Source organism: Hippocampus zosterae, chromosome 6, assembly GCF_025434085.1.
Source record: "Hippocampus zosterae strain Florida chromosome 6, ASM2543408v3, whole genome shotgun sequence".
In the NCBI taxonomy this organism is placed as follows: domain Eukaryota; kingdom Metazoa; phylum Chordata; class Actinopteri; order Syngnathiformes; family Syngnathidae; genus Hippocampus; species Hippocampus zosterae.
The window spans coordinates 22,494,113-22,518,072 of NC_067456.1; the positions used below are offsets into that span (position 1 = coordinate 22,494,113).

Here is a 23,960-nt window from a genome sequence, read left to right on the forward strand (position 1 = left end):
TCCTCAACCCAAATATTGTCCAAATTTAGATTTTGAAAGGGTTACTGACTGCATGTAAATGTATTCACAGGTGCTGAAATCCACTGAAGTTTGCTGGTCAGGTGACTGCACAGCAAACCTGTTTTTCAGTTGGATGCCTGTGTTTTGTCTTTGCCATCTGTGTTTTGATTTCCTGCTCCTTGCCGGAGGAGCCTCAGTGTTGAGGAGACCTTTTGCACACACCAACAATATTCCTCATTAATTTGTTGATGATCATGTCTGGCTGTTACCCATGGTCTCCTCTACTTTGGCTTTGCCCCCAGTAAACTCGGGTGCAGCTGGAAGATTTTTCTTCCGATGACATCAGCGGAGTCTACGAGCTGTCTGTTAGCTTGCTCAGGTCTACAGTTTGGAGACATTGGGAACATGGTTTCATTGCACGATTGTCCACTTACCTCCACAAACAGTTTGAGTCATCACATTTTAGTCTCTGGCACTGCCATCTTCTGAAGGAAGTTGTGGTATTCATCAGTGTCAACGAGAGGCATCTTGCTTCTCGTCTTGTTGCTAATTGCCATCTTGTGCTAATTAGCGTGCAGTGCTCACATTTTCATGTGGTGATAACAATAAATGTTGACAAAAAAGGCCAAAGCCAACTGTATAAAAAAAAAATAGAAAAGAAATAATAGCACAGTCCCACTGATATAAAACTCTTGAGGAGAGGCCAGCAGAAAGAGAACAATGAGCTAATTAGCAAAAATAATGCAAAAAGAATGGAAGCAGAGGCAGAGCAAGGTACCAAGTGTTTATAAACAATGCGAGCAAGTAAAGACACAGTATGTCTGCTTACTGAAATGGTGCTTGCTTACTACCCTTAGTTATGTTACCATTTCAACGATAAAGGTAAAAATAGATTGATTAATTAGCCAGAGCACTGGGGTCAGACTAATTTTGCCACAACTTGACTTGACGATACAAAGACCAACCTGCTGGATTGGATTGGATAAAACTTTATTGTCAAATCTACTGTATGTGTAACATGTAACATACGCACAGATGAAATTTCTTTCCTTTCAACATAAAACAAGAGGAGCCGCTGCCAGTGTCCGCGCCGCTATCAAAAGAAAAGTTAACAAAAAAAAGACAAAATAATACAAAACAACACATGAGACAGCAAATCGTGCAATCAAGGATGGTGGAGTACTGGGTGATTTGAATACGAGTTTGAATAATGACATCTGATAAAAGGTACAAAACTAAATCTCCCTTTTGGAAATGCATTTACCATATATTGAATGACTACAAGTTACTTGACTCATGAATCATTTAGTAAGTTTGTGACATGAATACATATTTGAGATAAACTTCAACAGTGATATACAGTCAAAAAATAAAATAAAAATACCATGCTGTATTTACACAATTTTAACTGGAACACAATGAACACCTTGGGGTTAAAAGTCTGATATATGAATAAAATCGCTCCCTCGCCCTTTGTAAATACTGTAAAATAGAGTAAATAATGCATAGATGAGGCCAATGCAGACACCGACTGAGTAATTTTAACCTCCACAAATGTATAATGTCGTAAGGTATAAAACAATTAAAACACCACTGAGAGGGAGTACATAATGTCTCTCAGGGTTCAGAGTGGCAAGGTACGGATTTGTCTGCTCAAGTTCAAGACCACTCAAGACTTCTTTGTCTACGTTGTCTGCAACAACATAGACAAAGAAGAATTAGCGAGTCATCCACATTATGCGGCTAAAATGTAGGAAAGTTAACCCAAGTGAAGTCAATCACTGGATCAAATCATGAAACAACAAAATGTATTTATGATTCCCAACCAGGGTGCTGTGTCACACAAGTGTTCCTTGAGAGATGACATGAGGTGCCATGGGTAATTACATTTAAATTGCCTGAAAATTATGATTAATTACAAATACATGATTGTTCATCGAGCTATGTCAGCAATATATACTGCAGCAACAGGCAGAATGATGAATCGCTCTTCCATTAGATGGCCGAGGGTACAATAAACCTGTGTATACAACTATTGCCATTCAAACAACAGAGTTAGTCACGCTTCCTGTTGGATTAAATGAAAAAGGCCTGTATTTTACACAGAACAAATCAATTTTCCAGTAAACTAAGACAAGGTCATAGTTTTTTTTTCAGTATTCATTCACTTTGACATTATTGTTTGGTGGTGTACTATGAGATTTGATTTAAGAAACACCAAGGTAGCCTGAATTACACACAAGCACAAGCGGATGTGACACAAACGGTCCAAGAAATTGCTCTCACCTTTTGTCATTTCCACACAGCTACACAAGGAATTTTAGGCTAATTGTAACAGCAAAAGTCGATCGCACGAGCTGTTACTAGACGCATCGGGAGAGAAGCAAAACAAAACATTCACGTTACATTAGCTTCCCAAGCAAAAGGGCATTTCGAAGTCAGATGGAAAGATCACCATCAAAGAATCAAGGATAATGGCAACACACATATCAACAAGGTGGGATTTCTAACATGGGCGTCATTGTACATTTGGTTTGATATTAGCATATTGATTTTAAGAATTAATAGTATTTTTCAGTAAAATTACATTGAAAGAGTTTTATAGCCCCTGATTTTGTGGTTTCCCCTGGAGGCCGTCGCACTCTACCCATTATCGGCCAATCAGCCAGCCGGCACTGCACGTTACAGATGAAAGAAAGATGGAGTGAGTATAAGACAAGCAGTCGTAGCGGTGACGACTTTATAAAGCAAGTGGTTCTAAGATAATTCAATTCAAATGATGCTGCTGAATTTGCTTCTCGCTGTGTTTTCAGACCAACAAAAGAACATGTTCTTTTTCAGTTCTGCAATCGAGTCATTTGATTTTTAGTGCTTTCATACTGAAATGTATTCATGTTACAAGTGTAATCACACTTTGAAAAGCTTCAAGGAAAGTCAAGTTGGCAGTCTGCTGAGCAGGCTAACAGCTCTTAAGAATTAAAGTTTCGGTCATCTTTGCAATATTTCTGCTTTAAGTGCTGCCAGCAGCTAATGTCCCACTACCCCCAAGGTTTTACGTAGAGGACAGTTGAACTACCGTACATTTATGTAATGGGTCTCTGTCTTCAAGGTTTCATTGCAGCAATTCTACAATGTAACCTTGATCCCACAAGAGATTCATCAACAATCCATATATTTTCTAATCCGCTTATCCTCACAAGGGTCGCGGGGCGTGCTGGAGACTTTCCCAGCTGTCTTCGGGCAGTAGGCGGGGGACACCCTGAACTGGGTTTGCTCACTACATACTCGGGCAGTTGTCATCGATCAATATTCTACAGCACCAAACACTTTCAAGCGCTGAAGCACTTTCTGTATAATTGCATACCCAAAGTTGTACTACAATTACTGCTATAGGTCACCCAAAAAAACTGCACAACCACCTTGTTTAGGATTGCACCAATGATCACTTTTTTTTTCTCTGCTTGACGACTCTGCATATTGTCGCACGGCCGTCACTGGCTGCTCCTACTGCACAATGCTACCCTTATATTACAGAAGGTCTTTCGATACTTATATGTCACGTCTTTGTTTAGTTGCTTGTACTTGCAATACTAGTGTATTGTGTTCTATAACACCGGAGACAAATTCCTTGTGTGTTCTACATGCTTGGCCAATAAAGATGCTTCTGATGATTCAGATTCTGAGAGCGAGAACCAGACAAGGTATTAAACTGTATTTGACTGGACATCTTCAAAAAATTGTATGACATGGCCCCTTTAAATTAGAAATCTGCTCAATTCACCTTTAAATGTTATTAATAATTGATGTGAAAATACCAATTGTGTTAAAAATTTAACATGATTGGAAACAGATAAAGTAACGTCATATCTTACACTATTATTCCTATTATTACACTGTTATTGAAACTGTAACATTTATTTTGTGAATGCAAACACTTTGTTTTTCTTCTTTCTACCCACAATCTTGCTGCTGTAGACTGTAAATTTCCCCAGTGTGGGACAAATAAAGGATATCTTATCTTATTTCTAGAAATCTCTGCAAGTGTGAACATTTTCTGATTGATTCTTCAGCATTAATAGAAAATCACAGTGTCCCATCACGAGGGACATGTTTTTAATTAATGTATTTTTTTGCTTTAAACTGGTCTATCGGCTAGTCATGAGGCCCTTGGGGGCATGGTGCCTACGGTCACCACGTTGGTGAGCAGAATTAAATCACTTGTTTCTGGTTGCAGTATGTGAAGCTCTACATTTCCTAGTATTTTAAATTGTATTCATGTCTCATTGGTGGATGTGGACCAAGGGAGTGTTAATGGAATACTGGCCAAATCTGAACTTGAATCGTCAGGTGACGTTTCACGCTTCCGGAAGTACAAGATCAACTACTTCACTCGTGTCCCATTGGAGGTCAAGCGCCTTGATCGCAAAATTCATTATGTGGGAACAGCCAGGCGGATAGGCCTACCCAACGGTGATGTTGATGACGAAAGGAGCCTGAAGAAAAATAAAAGAGGATGCTTTGACTGTGTGATGCCACCTGGGATGATTGTGATGCTTTGTGCAGTCAAGTGACATGAGAACAGGCCAGTCACACTTGTGTCACACACTTGTTTGATCAACATCATCATGCTTGTGTGATCAACATGAGGCTCCTTTACAAATGAGACGGCAAATTTCAAAGAGATACTGAACAGGCAACCGGTTAAGGCCCGGATAGCGCCCTCTGTTATCCCGAGGAATATAATGCTCACTATAGAAAAGAGTCCAGAAATACAGCCAGTGGAAACAAGGACCGCTTGAGTGCTCAGAAGACACGAGCAGGTGATTGAAGTCCATTTCTGAAGTATTTCACTCAGTTATTGAAATATTTTGGAGGAAAGTTGCTCTTATAATTTATTATTAAAAGTTGCCAAGGTTACTTTAGCAACTTCTTTCACAAGACTCTGATTATGCATCAGCTCACCAACAAGGCTCATCTATGGTGACAAGTGCCCTGACTCCTGCAGGTATTGTTCTGAGATCCCCATATTAGCTGTTGTGCTTGAGATTAAACTCTGTAAGGTGTGAAGAACATTTTATAACAGCCATTCTTTGTATTCTTAGAAACGTGTCATTTTTATTTCCAAACTACTTGTCCCCAATCGTCAGAGGCAGTGCGATTCAGCATCATGTCGCCTTGTAAAGATATCAAATTGTGCTTTCGAAACGTAAAGAACATACAGTCAAGAGGAGAAAAAGAAACTACAAATAGAAGCCTATGAGAATTGAATATTTGAATAGGAAGAGTTAAAGGCAGATGGTGCTACAGGACATCTACCCACTCAAAAGTTAACAATGTTCTCCGAAACTGTGTCTCATCACTGTGTATAAGTAGTTATTCATTTTTATTTTCACATAATAACCACATCGGTTATACGTTTTTTTCTAAACAGAGATGCAAGTAAACTTCTGGATGATTTTATTTTGCACTAAGTCCAAATCTGCCCCAGTAGACATTTCTCAAATCAGCATAAAAAAATTGTATAGGGCGCCCAAACCCATCTCTGAGTAGAACTTGCTATTGAATAGTATTCTGAATCAGCTTTTTTCAGAGTTCAAAACTACTATGGAGGCAACCTTGAGGGCTGATTGCGTACTGGCTTCTTTTAATGTTCCTCGACTAGTTGTATTTTTCACAGACACGGTATTTTGAATGATCACTGTTTCGTAAGGAGGCCTCAAGGTTGCGTCTCTCTGGATGTGGTGCTGCTAGATACAATCACGTTGATTGGATAGCAACTAAATTCTGTCGAGCCCCTCTACCAGACACTTTTTTTCCCCAAAGATTTTTTTTTCTCCAAAATTGACTATCCCCCATATCTACTAGAGAACTGTGAATACTCCAATTTTAAAACTCACTTCTCAATCTGGATTACATTATTTCTCTATCATGAAAATAAAATGAAATAAAATAAACCAATAGTTTTACAGTCAACTCCGAAGCCCTGGCAGCAAACCTGTGGTCAAGATAAATGAAATTATCTCTGGAACTAAGAGACACTATCACCTCTTCATTTCGCCAAGGAGTATCCAGTAGAGGTAAGGGGAAGTGTGTACGTGTATGTGTGAGGTGTATTGTCGGGGGCACATTCGGTTAACAACCCCATTAACTGGCTCGCAAAGCAACCCTAGAGCAACGATAACATCAATTCTGGCTTTAGAGGCCATTACATATCAGCCAGAGATATACAGTACGTGCCCTGCCGGGAAAAGTGATTTGAAAAGTGGTGGCAGCAAAGTCGCTGAAAAGGGCAGTAGGGTGCCACCACCCGTTTGTCAAATCCAACCGTCTATCCTGCCGTCATGCCCCAACTTGCCCATTCAAATAAAAAATGGTTCCAACACATTCCCCAGGCTGCCTGGCAAGGAAGGACAGAGGCTGTTTATCTTCCTTAGTTGTGTCTCCATTATACAAGCACACATAAGATTTGTAGAGGTGCACTATGGAAATATATATGCCGGACATATATGCATATAAACATGCATTCTCATGTGAAGCCCCTGTAATACTCACAGTGACTCATAATGTACAAATGCATACATGCAATCTCACGCCAAACTACATACAAACACATTCCAGTCATGCCAGATGGCTGGTCTTCATGCAAATTAATTCTTCACATCAACACGTGGCCCCTGTGACAATATGTACACGGAATAAATACACACCCCATCGCAACAGCTCGCTCGCAGATCTGGGATATGCCGCAGTGGAAGAAGGCGAACGCTGCGCCTGCTTGCTGTTCACAGATGATAACATTCACACACTAAAGATGCGGGAAAGAAAGGTCAGGATTTTTTCGGTGCCCTTTCTCTTCCCTTCTGCTCCATGGGTTACTATTGAACAGTAATATTCCACGGAGAAAGATGTTTGTGTGCTCCAAGTGTTAAATCGCTACATTACTCATCGGAAGGCTTAACCGCTTCAATTAAAGTCACATAAAGGAGAGCCTTAAGAGTCCTAATGACAGAGCAGAGTTTTCCCTTTTAGAACAAACAACGATAAAGAGTTTTCCCTCGGTAGAGCCAGGTGGATGCCGATTTCCTCACACTCCCAAGTTGGAGGCACTCATAACAATTAAGGAATGTGCCAGGAGAGGTGTCAATGACAGCCGAGTGGGAGGGGGCCAGTGAACACCCAACGCATTGGGGATCAGTCAGCTTTCCCACTTGGTCTCCTGCTGAGCTTGTGCCACTCTAACTCAGTGAGGCATGGACGATTTCAAGGCAACCATGCAAGTAAGCGCCATGAAATGACAAGAAAACGAATGGAATTTACTTGCGCTTAACAGGCTTCGGTAGGTGACATGAAACATCTGAACTTTTTCCTAATTTTGTGAGGATACAATCATCCTAATATTTGTTGTTTGTTTACTTGCCTGTTTCCTAATTTGCATCCACTCATTTCTTATATTGCTCAACTCCTTCAGGTTCACTGGAAAGCGGCAGTCGAACTCGGCTGACTGGACACTAAGACTTCAAATGCACATGTGCAGCCTTCAGCCCACCCAAGCACAAGGAGAACATTCAAACTCCATTGTACACTAAGCTAAATGTCTCTTGTCTCGTTTTTGTTATAATGTCAAATGGACATGTTTTTTTGGTCTACGGCAAAATTCAAAGAATTCATTGTTCCATTGTTCTTCATTGTCCTATTACTGTGGGAGATCAGCATGGCTGAAATTACATGTATGTTGTGTTCTATTAGTATCACAGGAAGGTGTCAATTTGATGTTCTTATTGACGCACTGGTCTTATATCATGAAAAAGTTGAGTCATTTCAGTAATGCCATCCAAAAAGTGAAACTCATATATTATATGACTGTAACCCTTTCAGGGACAGCGGTTACTACAGTTTACAGCTTCTCATGTTATCAGGTTACAGGGTGCATGAAAGGGTTAATTCATTAGATGCAGACTGCTATATTTCATGTTTATTTCTTTAGAATCTGATGATAATAAGTGACAACGAATGCAAATCTCAAATTCAGTATCTTGGAAAATTTGAACATTGTCTATCAACTCTCAATATTGATAGATGCTGATGCCACACTCTAATCAGCTAATTAACTCCAAAACTTCAAAGGCATTTAAATGTTCTCTCAGGCCATGTCCACACAGGAACAGACGGTGCTTCGTTTCTCGAAAGAAATCTCTGAAGCACTTCAAGAAATGTGTGCGACCACAATGAGATGCCTGAAAATGCTAATGCACTGTCATATGTATTCCAAGGATGAATAGGCACTGAAGCACTGCCACAGCTCGGAAAATGAGAACAAAAAAAAAATCAGTGAAGAAGAGTCAGTGCAACAATTGCTAGTATTTCAATTTAATCGTGGAATGAAAGTTTTGTTTGGATGGCTGATCTCACAATTATCCAGAAAGATGGGCGGTGAAAGCAAGAAAATGTTGAGGCTTTCCCTCAACTTGTCCCATAATAGATTGGCAGCATCGGTGCTTCAGTGAAAGCAACATGAAGGTCATCTAGTTGATGAAAAAAGTCAAAGCAAACTAAGAATGAAAGATTCCCTCACATCTTTCAGCCATAATAGTAAAATAAATATTATACCAATCAATGTAATTTTTTTACTGTGTGTTAATTCTACTCAATGAAGTTGTCATACAAAATCAGTTTCTTTCATTAATAAAAATATATATAATTGTGAACAGAATAAACAAAAGGACATTTTCCTCAATGAGCAGCAGCGACTGCAGAGCTTCCCTCTCAAGGTTACGATCACTCACACTCACACAATAGTTTTGCTTGCAAGCTGCACCTCATCAAAATGTGCTTCACCTCCTTCAATGACCAGCAGCCGCCAGTGATCTGTGGGCAGCGAGACTTGTACAAGGCAGCCAGCTTCTAATACGAGTCAAAATGGAGCAGGCATGGTCTGCTTGGCGTGACTAAGTGAAACTTGTTTATAGCTGTGGAACCAAGATAGGAATAGTTTTACAGTTTTAGCAAAAGTCCTGGCCATTCAAATGACCGGCAACATTAATGCATTTTTTTTCATTAATGTTGGAGAAGGTGATGTCTTAAAAATGTAAATATGACATTATATTGAATGTTTAGCAGCGTTCTGGGGATCTTTTTATTTATTTAATTATTTTGTGTGTATGTGTGCGTGTGTGTAATGGGGTGGGGTGGGGGGGGGGGGTTCAATTAAAAATGTTTCTAATGAATTTTCACTATGGTAGGGGTGCAGGGTTTCCCCCAGAAACCTAGCTAAGGCTGCCAGTAGAGGTTTTTAATTTGATGAAGACATATTAAAAGGGATGAATGAATCCTATTTTAATTTGAAATAGACCTCCAGATTATTCTTTAGACTCCAGCAGGGTATTGTTACTTCGATATTGAGGTCTTGCTGGGCCGAGCCTTTAAATGAAAGTATAATGATTATTATTTCAATCCTCTGCATATCTTATCTATGTTATCTCACCATTGTCGCACAGCTATAATGTCTCAGAGTTGGATTCGCTGTGCATGAAGGAAGAGAAAAGAATTTATATTAATGAATTCGGCTTGCGGAGAATAGATAAGTCTCGTTTTAGATGGGAAATATATTGCTCTATGTTGCATACGATGCTTTACCAGAGATTTTTTTTTTAAATCACACTCTCGACCCCATTTGGGGTGTCTCTTCACTTTGGCCAAAGCACAATGAATGATTGATTTATGATCACATCACTGGCCAGTCTTTTGAAATGCAGCCTTTCCATCAGTGAGCTTTTGATTATAGATTCCGATGGAAGAAAATATCTGTGTACTGGCTGGATTGGCCGGTGTTAGAAACTCAAGGGCATCATCAGTTTTATCAGTAGTTGGCGAGTCATCAGACTAGTTGCTAAATAAGAGATCCTATCAGGTGTTTGTGGTAACACTGAGGGCCCGTGTTCAAATCAATAACATTCCAATTCTTTACTGATCCCCGACTCCGATTAGCTGGACAAATCCAATACACAATGTTGCTGACTGTGACGGAGTTAGAACAAAGCGTTGCAGTTTAGACCATCCTTATCTTTGGTCTTGTGTTTACTACGGGTATAAGGCGGGCCGATGTCAGGCAGATATAGCGAGGACATCCTCCGGTTGTTTAAATTGTTAGTCAACTTGGGCCTGATGATGACAAGGGACTTTCCAACACAATCATCGGGCCACATGCACTGAAGTGTTTTCTTGAGAGGGTCAGGTTAAGTCATTATCATTTTTCATCTTGACTGTACGGTATGGCTGAGAATGTATAATTAAACAGGTTGAGATTAAGGAAAGGGAGTTAATGAATGCACAATATGCATTCAATGTTCTCTTCATAATCAGACAGCCAGATGAAATAAATCAGATTTTAAAATAAGACGAGGGCAGACTGGACCGGCATAAGATGAAAAGAAAAATGCGAAATGAAAAACAATAAATACATAAATACATTTTAAAAAGTCACCACACCTCTTGTAAAGAGCCATCCAATAAAATAATGACCACAAAACCGTGGTAACAACAACTTCAATATCCACCCCAGACAATCTAATTCTAATCCCGTAGTTTGAATAGATACGGCACGGTAAGATCATTCTATTAGGAACAACTCTCTTTGTTATGCCATACGGTTGTACACTAATGTGAAATACGCAACACCACAAAAATAAACCTATTATTACATTTTTATTGGTACCTTCTTGTTATTCAAAATGAGCAATATTTGCAACGGCATCATTTTTGATGCCGCTCTCCGATTGGGCAAGTGTCAATAATATTGTGGCAGGTTACTTTATATATCAATCATCGCGAACAGTGTTAATGTGTCTCTTCTCCCCTTGGATAATGCTATCGGACACTCTACAGTGTTTTCTGCCTTGGATTTTTAGAGGTTTTTGGAGTAATATTACAAGTGATATAATGATTTAAATTTTAACGCACCACTCCCATACATGTCAGGTGAACCAAACATTGCAGTCTCAGATTAGGAAAAAAAGTTAGATTTTAGTGAGGTTTTACCACTTTAAATATGTTCTGAAAAGTAGGATCACATTTGAAATAAAAATAAAGTATCAAGGTGTATCTTGTATCAAGCAAATAGAGTCTTCCCAGTTTTCTATAAATCCAATGGATTCTATGCATGCAGCACTTCCGTGTGTCTTGTCCAGGGAAACGAAGACAACAAATATATTTGTCAAAAGATGAGATTTATCTCAGGTACAAAAAAAAAAAAATATGGAGAAGCAACATTGACAGATCTGTCATGAAGCTTCCCCCCGACCCATAGAGTGCGGCCCTTCTTATACTATTCTAGGGAGGGGCAGACCGTGAAGCACAATCAGCACTTTGGACAGCTACTATTTCAGATAACGGGATCAAGTCTGGCGCATGAGCCAGCAACTTTGCTTATCTGCAAATAACATGGTCAGCGTTCACAATGGTATAAACAGATCGTTATAAGATACATTTTAGCTCTGTTAAATGTGAAATTCCCATTACACGTGTTTGATGTAAAGGGGAATGTTAACTTCCGCTTGACATGACAGAGGGTCGGTCTAATTTCTGGATCGGCGGATTTTACTGCAACATGCGAATTCCAAAGAGAGACAGTTGGAAAAAACACTTTAAATAAAATGTGAAATTAACTTGTGTAATGGATCCGGAAGTTACACTGGTCTTCGCCAGTGACATGTCCGCGGCTCATCTCAAGGCTGCTCTGAAGGGAAGTGTGTGTGTGTTTGCACTCCTACACACTTTTGAATAAATCCAATGGAAGCAATTTAATCAGAATACCGTGCTCATAACTAACAGCTTAGGAGACGGTGCAAACTGAGAGTTGACCAGGTTGCTAGGCAACAGAATGAGAGTGTGGTACTTAAAATATATATATATATATATATATGCATATGACTCCAAGCCCATTATTACAATGTCTGTATTGATTGTGATTGGCACTTCAACGTCAAGCATGTAGAAACGCTCCTCGCAGGTGAAGATCCTATTTTTCACTAATTCAGGATTTAATTTTGACATTCAGCCATTATTGTAAAGTAGCAGTGCAGTTGAGCGTACATTGGGCAGGTGCCCCCTGAAATGTCATTTGAGCAGATTGGTTATTTCCCCAGTGTGTATCATACTGCAACCTTTTACATTAATCACTACCCAAAAAGTAACTCAAAGTTTCAAAAAGGTTGACTATGCCTGATTCTGAGTCATATTATTATTATTATTGCTTCAAAGACAACTGTATGTGTCATTACGGGCACATTGACCTGTGTTGTAATCAATTGCACATGTTGAGGTTTATTAATCAGCAATCTTGTGTTTTATTCTCTCCAGCAGGGTTGCCCACACTTTTTTAGCATGTGTGCTAATTATTAAATGACCAAGTTAACAATGAGCTACCAAAAAAAAAAATAATAATAATAATAAAAACATGTATTTACAAATATACTGCGAAGTCTGTTTCTGTGCAATATTGTGGCGTATTGGTTCCACCATTCTGTGCATTATGGACACGAGTATCTCGATGGGGGGGGGGGGGGGGGGATCGAGAAAATACAAAGAAGATCTGAGATGAAGAAAGAGTGTCGTGATGCATTGTTGTTGGATGCTATCTTACGATTGTGTGCTGAGCTCAAATCAAGCAAAATAAAAGGAACTACAAGCGTGCTTCTTGGAAAACCACAAATATATTTTATGTTGGTGTAGCTTGCGTGACATGCACTGAATGAAATCAATTGAAGGATGCACTGTATAGCAAGACGCTAGCTGTTGATATTTAGCCGCAAGCACACTTCCAAATGATCATCAGTCATATTGGAGAACAGTAGTGGCTGGGACAGCCTGTAAATGCTGCTCTACATTTCCTTTCTTCAATATTGTGATATTTCATTGGAAGATGAGGCACTTCGAAACCACATCGTGGGACAAAAAAAAGTCCTCCTCCCACTTTGAATAGAAGCACTTGGATTGGTTGTTCCTCTAATAATTTTTATTATTCTAAATAAGCTTAGAGTAGACAAAACAAATTGGAAGCCAATATTTTTTTCAACTGCCATTGACAGTACATGTACCGGTATATAAATATTATAAAATAGTATAAAACTGGAAAGGCTTGTGAATTAGTTGATGCACAATTGATGTAATGGGCACACCTGCTCCACACGTTTTATTTTGTAGCCACAATTGACAAATATTTCGCAAAAAGTGACACTCAAAGAATTTGCATTTATTATCAAGTCACATTTAAAGCTGTTTTGCGCGAACACAGTTGATGAAAGTAAAAATGGACGATTTCGGAAGGCTGAAGCGAATGTTTAATATCTGAGAGGAGAGCCCGATCCACACTAAGGTGGTCAACAAGCGTTTGAGTTAGAATGCAGACTGAGGCGGTCGATCTTTCCACATGACTCAAACACAACAATGAACTGGCTCTAAGTCAAGCCTGACAAAACACTGATTAACCTTTTAAGCAGTAACTAATTTCATCTTGCATCTACCAAAACCATCTTTTGAGTCCTTTTGACAAATATGGGATCTTAGATTTTGAGGCATACATGGACCACAACTCCATTCATTGGACACGGAGTTGGCCACAGAAGGTAAATGATCACTTTGCTGGAGAAGCGCTGTTATCACAAAAACTACAACACAGCCATATGTTTTTTCTTTCATTAATTGCACATGGAACATTCAGTGCACGTCCCTAGAGAGTACCCTTTCATTTAATTTAATATAATTGAAAAAAATGGCCCTAAATATAGTTTATAACCTTTATCGGTTAAAAAGAAATGATCACAAACTGAAAATTACTGAGGAATTTGAAGTATGATTTCAGGAAATGTGAATATTTGCTTTTTTTCTTTTCAACAACACAATTAAGAATTGTTTTGTGTCCAACAATCCAACATGTAAGCTCTTACACGTAACCAAGAATGATGCATTAAGCCCCTGCTTTGGCCTGGCTACTGTCTTGGTGGCCCAGCGTACCCAACTTTCCGCTGGACTAGCCAATGAGGTCACATGCCATTTAATTGGTTGCAACATTTCTTGATTTATTCATAAATAAAGAAATGAACCATGACACTCAGTTTTGCGCACTTACTTCGACAGGAAGTACTGTCGAATGGGGTCACAGCTGCCAAATTTAAAGTACACAAAGGGGTGAGGCTTTTCCTTCAATCTGGTGCCAATCATTGAGTTCTTCTTATGTGGCTCTAAAACGTCACCTTTTGGAATTTGTTTTTCTCTGTAAAGCAGCAGTTGCATACACATTATTTTCACTTGATTCCCCTCCAAACCAGGGTGTAAATGTACATTTTATATGATGTTCAGGTTTCCAACAATTTCAAACCAAAGCGATCACAGTGGAACAAAACTTTCAGCTGTTATTCCAGCCACTTTGCAGGGAACTTCATGAATGCGAGACAGACGGCTTCCTCGCCGTTTCTAATCATGCAGTTTGGAATATAAGATGCACTTTCAATTAATGGCCTATTTAAAACTGTTTTCATCTCTCGGGCACATGGCATTATAAGGTGCATAGAATAGATGCTACAATGCTGGCTGGGGTTGTGTTATGTATCCACTAGGTGGAGGTAGGCTAAAAGGGAATACTGTACAATACAATACAATACAGCTTTTATGTATATCGTGCTTTCACGACCACTGCAGCTGTAACAAAGCACCATTCAGTTTAAAATATCCAAGAAATCAGAATATTGATCCAGATATAAGGTGCATCGGATTAGAAGGTGCATTGTCAACTTTGGAGAAAATTGAATGCTTTTAGGTAAATAATATATAATAAAAAATAAATAATACAAAATAATAAAAAATACAATCTATGTGGCACCAGTTACCCAAAATATTTAACTAAACGCATTTTCATGGTGGGCAATTATGTTTGTTTTTTACAGTAAGCTTCTGGTTAATATGCAAATTGCATTTTGAGAGTCGTCTTTTTGTGGTGGAAATTCTTCACCATTTTCATTGTGCAGCTAACTGACACGTATTTGGAACCGTGAGTCGCCGCTTGGAATTGAAATGGATTTCAATGGGACAGGAGAAGTGAACCAATCTCTTTTTTCGTCAATGGATGCTACAGCTTCTTGTTGACTTTGAAACTTGGCTTGTAGCTGACGTGTGCACATTTTGAGCATGACGTCTCTGATCCACTGGGTAAAGGAAACTGATTCTCTCCTCTTTCATCTCAAACTGCTTCAAACAAAGCGTGTGATGGCAAAGTGGTTAGAACTGCATGACTGTCCGTGTTTTATGTTATGTGTTGTGTTTATTATTTTACTTTATGTTAACTGTTTTGTTAAGCGCTTTGTTACAGCTGCCGCTGTTGTGAAAGCACTATATAAATCAGCATGTATTATATTGTATTGTATTATCGCAGTGAGTGGAAGGATTAGGCTGTAATAATGTCACATAGCTTCATCTTACCAGTGTTGAGGTCTTGATACTCATGGGAGAAGTGCTCGTTCTGGTGAACCCATTCTCCATTGCATTTAAAGAAGATCTGCAAGGCAGGTGTGGCTCGACAGCGCAATTTAATGGGAGTGCTCTTGACTATGTAGGCGTCCTCTGGCTCCTGAATGAAGCGCGGCAGGGTGCCCTGCGCTGAGGGTTGGGCGCCTGCCTGAGCATCCCCTGTAGAACCTGCAAGTAAACACCTCGGTTATGAAACTGATTCGCTTCAAGGGAATGGACACTGTAATGTCACAATGAAAACAATGGCATTTATAAAACCAAATCACATGGAGTAGAGAGCAAGTAGCAGTGTCGGAAGTGGCGGAGTTCCTAGTTTAATTACATTTCACTTTTCTGGCCCATCAGAAAGACTAAGTTGTTCACACACCTTCATTAAATATATCAGCCGTGTGAAAAACACATACAGGTATATTGGTGAAGAGAAACAGGAATGTCTCTTCTGTGAGGGCGCACAACATGAACTGCATGCCTACGTCAACTACAGCAGCTCATGACATATTTTCGGTGGAAAATACAAAGGCGTACAAGCTTACGACCTTCCGTTTATTCCAAGCTACCAGAATGCCATTTGGAGGAAAAATAACTTCAGCCTTTATAATTGTCTTAACTTGGGTTTTTGTTTCAGATATCCTTCAATAGCTCGGTGCTGGTGCTTTGCAAGGTGAAAATTGCAAGGTGGAAATGTCCTCCAAGTTGTGACTTACAAATAAATTCCTCCTCCAGCCAACTCTGTGATGTGCCGACCATTGTATTCAACGTTTTATTTGAATGTATTAACCAGTGAGCCGGCACAAAAGAAAAAAAAGTTTCTACATTCTGCAAGAAAATCTATTCCAACATCGAACCGACAAAGGTATCTGTCTGCCTTTTTCTTTCTTGCTTGGCTCCCCGCTGAGTCACGAAGCTGCACTCCTTCTCTCCCCCCGCTATCCATGTGAGGCAATCCGGCTGTATTGAGTCAATGTTAGCCGCTTCGTCACGAAGCTTCGTGGAAACATTTATCCTCATCAGTACGATATGCTTGTCACCATTATGATGTTACTATTTATATACTGTATATAAATCGTTATCATTGTTTGTCTGCACAAAAGAATGTGACAATAAAGACTGTATTCTATTTTGTGTCAGTTTTTTTTTTTTGCTCTCTAAACAAAGTTGGGTTGAGTGTGTCAAAGTAAGCCGTGTTCACATGGACCGTGACACAGCAAAGGGCTCATGAAGTGAGCTATAATGCTTTGATATCTTCGCCGACACTTGGATAACTGGAGCAAATAAGGTAATACATCCTGTATGATAACCTCAGGTCATTTCATCACATTGGGCATATATTTTAAAGAGTTTTATACTATCGCTATGTATAAGACAAGCAAGCGCAAATTAGCATACCTCCGAAGTTGAAATGTGGAAATGGTGTATGCACATTTTTAAAAAATATTCATGATGAAATTATTATTATTGGATTGATAAAGAAAATCAATGTAAAGCATGGATCACAGAACTAAAATAATTGAATGTAATCATAATTACCGTAGGCTCTACGTGAACCAGCCGCGCATCCCTGCTCCTACCAACATCCAAGACGTCCAACCCAAATACAAAACAATACAGGGATTTCTCAAATTTACCTAAATAATTTCTAGTGAAGCAAGTCAACAGCAAACAAAGCTTATCGCGAGGAAACACAAAAACTGTGTGTGTGTGTGTGTGTGTGTGTGTGTGTGTGTGTGTGTGTGTGTGTGTGTGTGTGTGTTCTTGTACTCACTACATTGTGAGGACCGGTGTGAGTTTTTAACCAACGGAGTGAGGACATTTTGACGAAGTGAGGACATTTTGGCCGGTCCTCACTTTGACATCCTCTAAATCAACTCTAAAGTGTCCAAAACGGGTACCCTGTGCTTTTCCCCAAAGGTCCCCAGAATGGGTCCATGTTGAGAATTTTTCGCCGGGAATTCACACCCTTTTTGCCCTCTACTGCAGCTTCTGTCGAAATTCAGTACTGCACCAACTTCACACTTTTTGCTCTCTACTGCAGCTCGTGTCAAAATTTGGTACTGCAACAATTTCACACTTTTTGCTCTCTACTTCAACTAGTGTCGAAATTTGGTACTGGACCAAAATTATAAATGACAAATCCCCTTGCTGCTCTTTGAAGAGCCACCCTGAGAAATAGTTATTTGTTTGTTTTTCAAAGACCGTTACAAGTTATGTGAATTCAATTTTTTTGTGAGGAATGTATTTTATTAATGTGTTTGTTCTGAGTTTGTGTTGGACTCCTATTATTTCCATGTGATTTGGTTAAATGTATCCGATTAAAATTGGAAATGCAATTAATAATAACAGTAACCAAATTAAGTAAAGCCTCAGTCCTACCCAAAATCCACCATCATTTTTGCAAAACTTTAATTGTATTCAATAGAATGCAATGAAGAATGCATTTTTTTCTTGTCTACATTACAGTTTACATTGTCTAGATCCAAAAGTACTGTACTTAAACAAGTAGAAAAATGTATTACATCACAAAAGAGAGGTTCGAGGCTCGTTAAAGCCACTTTTCATCAGTTGTTTTTGTTGAGGCACAAATAAACGTTGCATTTAGCATAATTTTAAACTGTCTGACCATTACAATTGGACAAAGAACATAGCACTTTAAAAACGATCTGACATTTGTATCTCTTCAATGTGTACACATACAGTGAACAACTGTGACATCAGCTCAATGAAATGTAGAGTGAAACTGAAATGAACAGATTTAAACACTAACCTCGTGTACATAAATACAACACAAATCATCTGGTACTAAACAAAGACATAAATGCAGCTCGAAGTGTGACAAACAACGATAAACAAGGCGTTTTCGCGATTCTTTCGCATGCTAATTAGCTCGCTAGCACCGACCTAGCATCGTCGCTATGTTGTTAGCATTCATTTAGCATCATCGCTATGTCGTTAGCAGTACTCTGAGCTAGCGAGTTTCAATGACAACAATTGAAGAAAAACGATCTCCGAAACACATTTCTAAATAATTCTAAGCACAAGCAGACTTACAGCCATTGCTTTCGAAGGTGAAACGAAAGGAATATAACTCAGGAGGACCAGTTGCAACGACCACAATCGGGCTTTCTGGAACGATTAGTCTGATGAAACACGGCGTCTGCTACCCACAATGCACCGCGATAACTAAATGAATATTCTAAACACGATTACTATTAATGAAATGGCCCGAAACTTTTACTGTAGGCAGAACACTTACATACAGGAGTTTATGAATAAAATGTGTGCGAGAATTGAAATCCGTTGAGAGACGGCATCGTATTTGCACATGGTGGCCAACTCCTGCTGAGTGCATCAAGCCGAATTAATCAAATATCTTCAAAAATAACTTATCATGGAGATTGACAATAGGATGGCACATATTTTTATTTTATTGGATGGATTCTGGAGTTGGTGTGAATTCACAAATACTGCGAGAATTCAGCTTGCAGGCATGGTTTTCCTTAGAAGAGTCTGTGAATCAGTCCGCATGTCCGCATGACAAATGTTCCCTCTAAATTGTGCTCGTGAGCAATTTCGCGTAGCTCTCGTGCTCCCAGCCGCACACGGTGATGCTGGCGCGCACAATGCGCAGCTGCAGGCAACATTGAAGGGGTGTTCACACGGCACACATTTGCTCCGGCCCTGCACCGATGTATTTTGTTGCGATATATTTTGCACCGCAGCAAAATGTGTGGAGCGCTCACACGAACAAAGCCGCTGAGCATGTCAGCACCGGCACAGCGTCGTGCAGCCCCACTTGCGTTCACACGGCAGTTTCTGCAGCGGAGCAAAACGACAGAAAACAAATGAGCTGTCGTGTTGTTGTTTTTTTTAAACGTATACACAACTCAAGGACTACTGGACAGGCACGTCCTTCTCCTTCTCGGTCTCCGTGCCTTCTGCTCGAGAGTGACCGCCCCCGAAACACGTAAATCAACGATGACTTCAATGACACTCAGAAAAGCAAACACGTAATGCGCCAAACAGAAAATCAGAGAGGAAATCACAAAATAAATTATATGGGGGTGGGGGGTTGTGAGCACACAACAAAGGAACAAACTACACAAACAACTCAGAGACAGTCCAGTCTCCTACAAAAGGAAAGATGTTACCAGCTAAGTCTTGTGTCGTTATTAAACAAACACATGCAGTCCGACAGAGCGTGAAAGCAACGCATTCTCGCCGTACGTTAACTCTTCACAAGCATTTTTGCTCTGGAGCAAATTTAACCCAGTTGCGTTCACACGTGCAAATTTACATCGGTGCTGCTGCGCAAACGAGCTTTTGCTCCGGAGCAAATTTTTAAACCACCTCCCTGTGGTGGATCAAATTTGGTCCGGTGTAAGCTGTTTTCCGGGGCTACGCCGGAGCTAATTTGCACGCGTGAACGCTCTACTGGGGCAGCCCCGGTGTAGCACCGGACCAAATTTTGCCGTGTGAACACCCCTTGAGACCGCTTAATTCACGAAAACCATATGTGGACATAGTTTACGAGCCCCTTAAATGAGCCTCTTTGTTTGTTTAAACCTCTTTCACACTTTTCGGTGGACAGGAGACTAGAAATGTTTGTGTTTAACTAAATGACATGCTTTCCATGATTAATGAGTAGGCAGTGTGGGACCATATTGCTACAGGTTGTATTGAGACTTGATTATTCTTGAAAAGACCCATGCTAAAATGAAAGTAACGAATGAGGGCTGGTATATATGTTACAACTCTCTATTCAGTGGTTTCATTTTTGCTTGTTTTGTAACATATCTGCTTCATGTAACTTGTGATCTCAGGTTTTAGACAGGTGTAACGCTTGTTTGATTTTGCTCACCGTGGTCCAAGTAATACTCAGGCGTTTGTGTGAATGCTATTACAAATGGAAAATTAGAAGAAATATTGCTCATGACCTTGCTGCATGTCCACACGAATGACTCAAACTTAAATACTGTGGAATATTGCATGTTTCAAGTATGCCGACTCTAATCAGAATTTGAAAATGCTAGCTTAAAGCTCTTCTCATGGTCTCACCACCCGTGGGAGGGGTCAAAGGGGTCGGTCGGGTGCAATGCGAGCTGGGCGGCAGCCAAAGGCGGGGACCCTGGCGGTCCGATCCTCGGCTGCAGAAGCTAGCTCTTGGGACATGGAATGTCACCTCTCTGGCAGGGAAGGAGCCCGAACTGGTGTGTGAGGCAGAGAAGTTCCGACTGGATATAGTCGGACTTGCCTCCACACACAGCCTAGGTTCTGGACAGCTGAGCAACGCTGTCTTGGGTGGTGATCGAGGGGAGGTCAAGTTCGAGATAGTGAGTGATTGGAAAGAAAAGCCACCAGCTGTTGTAGGTCTCATTTTGGAGCAAAGAGCCCTCATTTTGTGACTACTCTTGTTATAATGTATTTTGTTCATATACCTGTACTGTATACTGACGTTTTGTGTTATTTGTGTTGTTGGGGCATATATTTTTGCATTTTACTGCATGTGTTCTTACACATGTATTTTGTTAACATACTTGCATGTTCATAAAGGACGTGTACCATAGTCATGTCCCACATAAGGAAATTCTGTTATCAAGGCTGATTGAGCAACGCAACCATGATTTCTACTAAAGAATACTTACTGTTGTTACTTATTGGATGCAAATCATAATGATCCAGTTGAAATGTCCAAATCAGAATGAAACAAATTGGATATGCTGGGAACACTTCTGCAATACAGTACCTAACTCATTTTTTCTTGCAAAGTGTTGTGGCTGGCTTCTGCGCAGCTCTGCTAATTGAAATGTAAACAAACTCATGTCTGGGGGGAGGGGTGCTGCAAAAACTTCGTTTTGGAGCAGGTAACAGCCGCTCCTCTTCATGACCAATGACTAAGTCAATTATCAAAATTGCCACAGCCTTTTTGAACTTTGAGGTCTGCTGTGAAGGCGAGCATGATCAATTTTGAGCAACATCTACATAAAGTATTTGAGTAACTAGGCTCACCAATGTCACATACTCCGCGCACACACAGTATATTTAAACTGACTTACAATTTTACAATTGTTTTTAAAGCAACATAATTCCAAACTCTAATATGGAATTTAGATGAAACAATTATTTACTTATTGAATGCAAGTCATATTTTCCAGTTTCAATGTCCAAAGCTGAATGAAATAAATTGGATATGCTGGGAACACTTCTGCAATACAGTACCTAACTCATTTTTTCTTGCAAAGTGTTGTGGCTGGCTTCTGCGCAGCTCTGCTAATTGAAATGTAAACAAACTCATGTCTGGGGGGAGGGGTGCTGCAAAAACTTCGTTTTGGAGCAGGTAACAGCCGCTCCTCTTCATGACCAATGACTAAGTCAATTATCAAAATTGCCACAGCCTTTTTGAACTTTGAGGTCTGCTGTGAAGGCGAGCATGATCAATTTTGAGCAACATCTACATAAAGTATTTGAGTAACGAGGATCACCAATGTCACATACTCCTAAAATAATTACAGCAAATAAAATTATATATATGTTCACAAACACAACCGCACACACAGTATATTTAAACTGACTTAAAAATTTACAATTGTTTTTAAAGCAACATAATTCCAAACTCTAATATGGAATTTAATCGTTTCTTGGTTTCTTGGAATTGGAATTCTTTACTTATTGAATGCAAGTCATATTTTCCAGTTTCAATGTCCAAAGCAGAATAAAATGAATTGGATTTTCTGGGGCCCTCCGTGAGTCGTCACCTTACAGTGGTGGAGGGGTTTGTGTGTCCCAATGATCCTAGAAGCTAAGTTGTCTGGGGCTTTATGCCCCTGGTAGGGTCACCCATGGCAAACAGGTTCTAGGTGAGGGGCCAGACAAAGCACGGCTCAAAGACCCCAATGATGAATACAATAAATGGATCTAGGTTTCCCTTGCCCGGACGCGGGTCACCGGGGCCCCCCTCTGGAGCCAAGCCTGGAGGTGGGGCTCGTTGGCAGGCGCCTGGTGGCCGGGCCTACACCCATGGGGCCCGGCCGGGCACAGCCCGAAGAGGCAATGTGGGTCCCCCTTCCCATGGGCTCACCACCCATGAGAGGGGCCAAAGGGGTCGGGTGCAATGTGAGCTGGGCGTCAGCCAAAGGCGTGGACCCTGGCGGTCCGATCCTCGGCTGCAGAAGCTAGCTCTTGGGACATGGAATGTCACCTCTCTGGCAGGGAAGGAGCCCGAGCTGGTGTGTGAGGCAGAGAATTTCCGACTGGATATAGTCGGACTTGCCTCCACACACAGCCTGGGTTCTGGTACCAGTTCTCTCGAGAGGGGTTGGACTCTCTTTCACTCTGGAGTTGCTCACGGTGAGAGGCGCAGAGCAGGTGTGGGCATGCTCATTGCCCCCCGGCTCAGTGCCTGTAAATTGGGGTTCACACCGGTGGACGAGAGGGTTCCATCCCTTCGCCTGCGGGTGGGGGGACGGGTCCTGACTGTTGTTCGTGCATATGCACCAAACAGCAGCTCAGCATACCCACCCTTTTTGGAGTCCTTGGAGGGTGTGCTGGAGAGTACTCCTGCTGGGGACTCCCTTGTTCTACTGGGGGACTTCAATGCTCACGTGGGCAATGACAGTGAGACCTGGAGGGGCGTGATTGGGAGGAACGGCCCCCCGATAAGAACTCGAGTGGTGTTTTGTTATTGGACTTCTGTGCTCGTCACGGACTGTCCATAACGAACACCTTGTTCAAACATAAGGGTGTCCACATGTGCACCAGGACACCCTAGGCCGTAGTTCCATGATCGACCTTGTGGTCGTGTCATCGGATTTGCGGCCGCATGTTCTGGACACTCGGGCGAAGAGAGGGGCGGAGCTGTCAACTGATCACCACCTGGTGGTGAGTAGGCTCCGATGGTGGGGGAAGATGCCAGTCCGTCCTGGCAGACCCAAACGTATTGTGAGGGTCTGTTGGGAGCGTCTGGCAGAATCCCCTGTCAGAAGGAGTTTCAACCCCCACTCCGACAGAGCTTTTCCCATGTTCCGGGGGAGACAGGGGACATTGAGTCAGAGTGGACCATGTTCCGTGCCTCTATTGTTGAGGCGGCCAATCTGAGTTGTGGCCGTAAGGTGGTTGGTGCCTGTCATGGCGGCAACCCTCATACTCGCTGGTGGACACCAGCAGTAAGGGATGCCGTCAAGCTGAAGAAGGAGTCCTATCGAGCCTTTATGGCCTGTGGGACCCCAGAGGCAGCTGACGGGTATCGCCTGGCCAAGCGGAACGCAGCTTTGGTGGTCGCCGAGGCAAAAACCAGAGTATGGGAAGAGTTCGGTGAGGCCATGGAAGCCGACTTCCGAACGGCTTCAAGGAAATTCTGGTCCACCATCCGACGTCTCAGGAGGGGGAAGCAGTGCACCACTAACACTGTGTACAGTGGGGATGGGGCGCTGCTGACTTCAACTCGGGACGTT

At 41.1% G+C, this 23,960-nt stretch overlaps 2 protein-coding genes across 4 annotated transcripts in view; one reads left to right on the forward strand and one right to left on the reverse strand.

Annotated features, from left to right (window-relative positions):
• The window catches only part of LOC127602307 (golgin subfamily A member 7-like), a 362,070-nt gene that overhangs the window by 247,639 nt on the left and 90,471 nt on the right, over positions 1-23,960 (forward strand). The gene's annotated exons all lie outside the window — the stretch shown is intronic.
• The window catches only part of unc5db (unc-5 netrin receptor Db), a 293,387-nt gene that overhangs the window by 146,785 nt on the left and 122,642 nt on the right, over positions 1-23,960 (reverse strand). For both annotated transcript variants that reach the window (XM_052068215.1, XM_052068214.1), the window contains exon 2: positions 15,469-15,684. In XM_052068215.1, the coding sequence (XP_051924175.1) occupies positions 15,469-15,684 (216 nt within the window). The remainder of the gene's footprint in view (positions 1-15,468; positions 15,685-23,960) is intronic.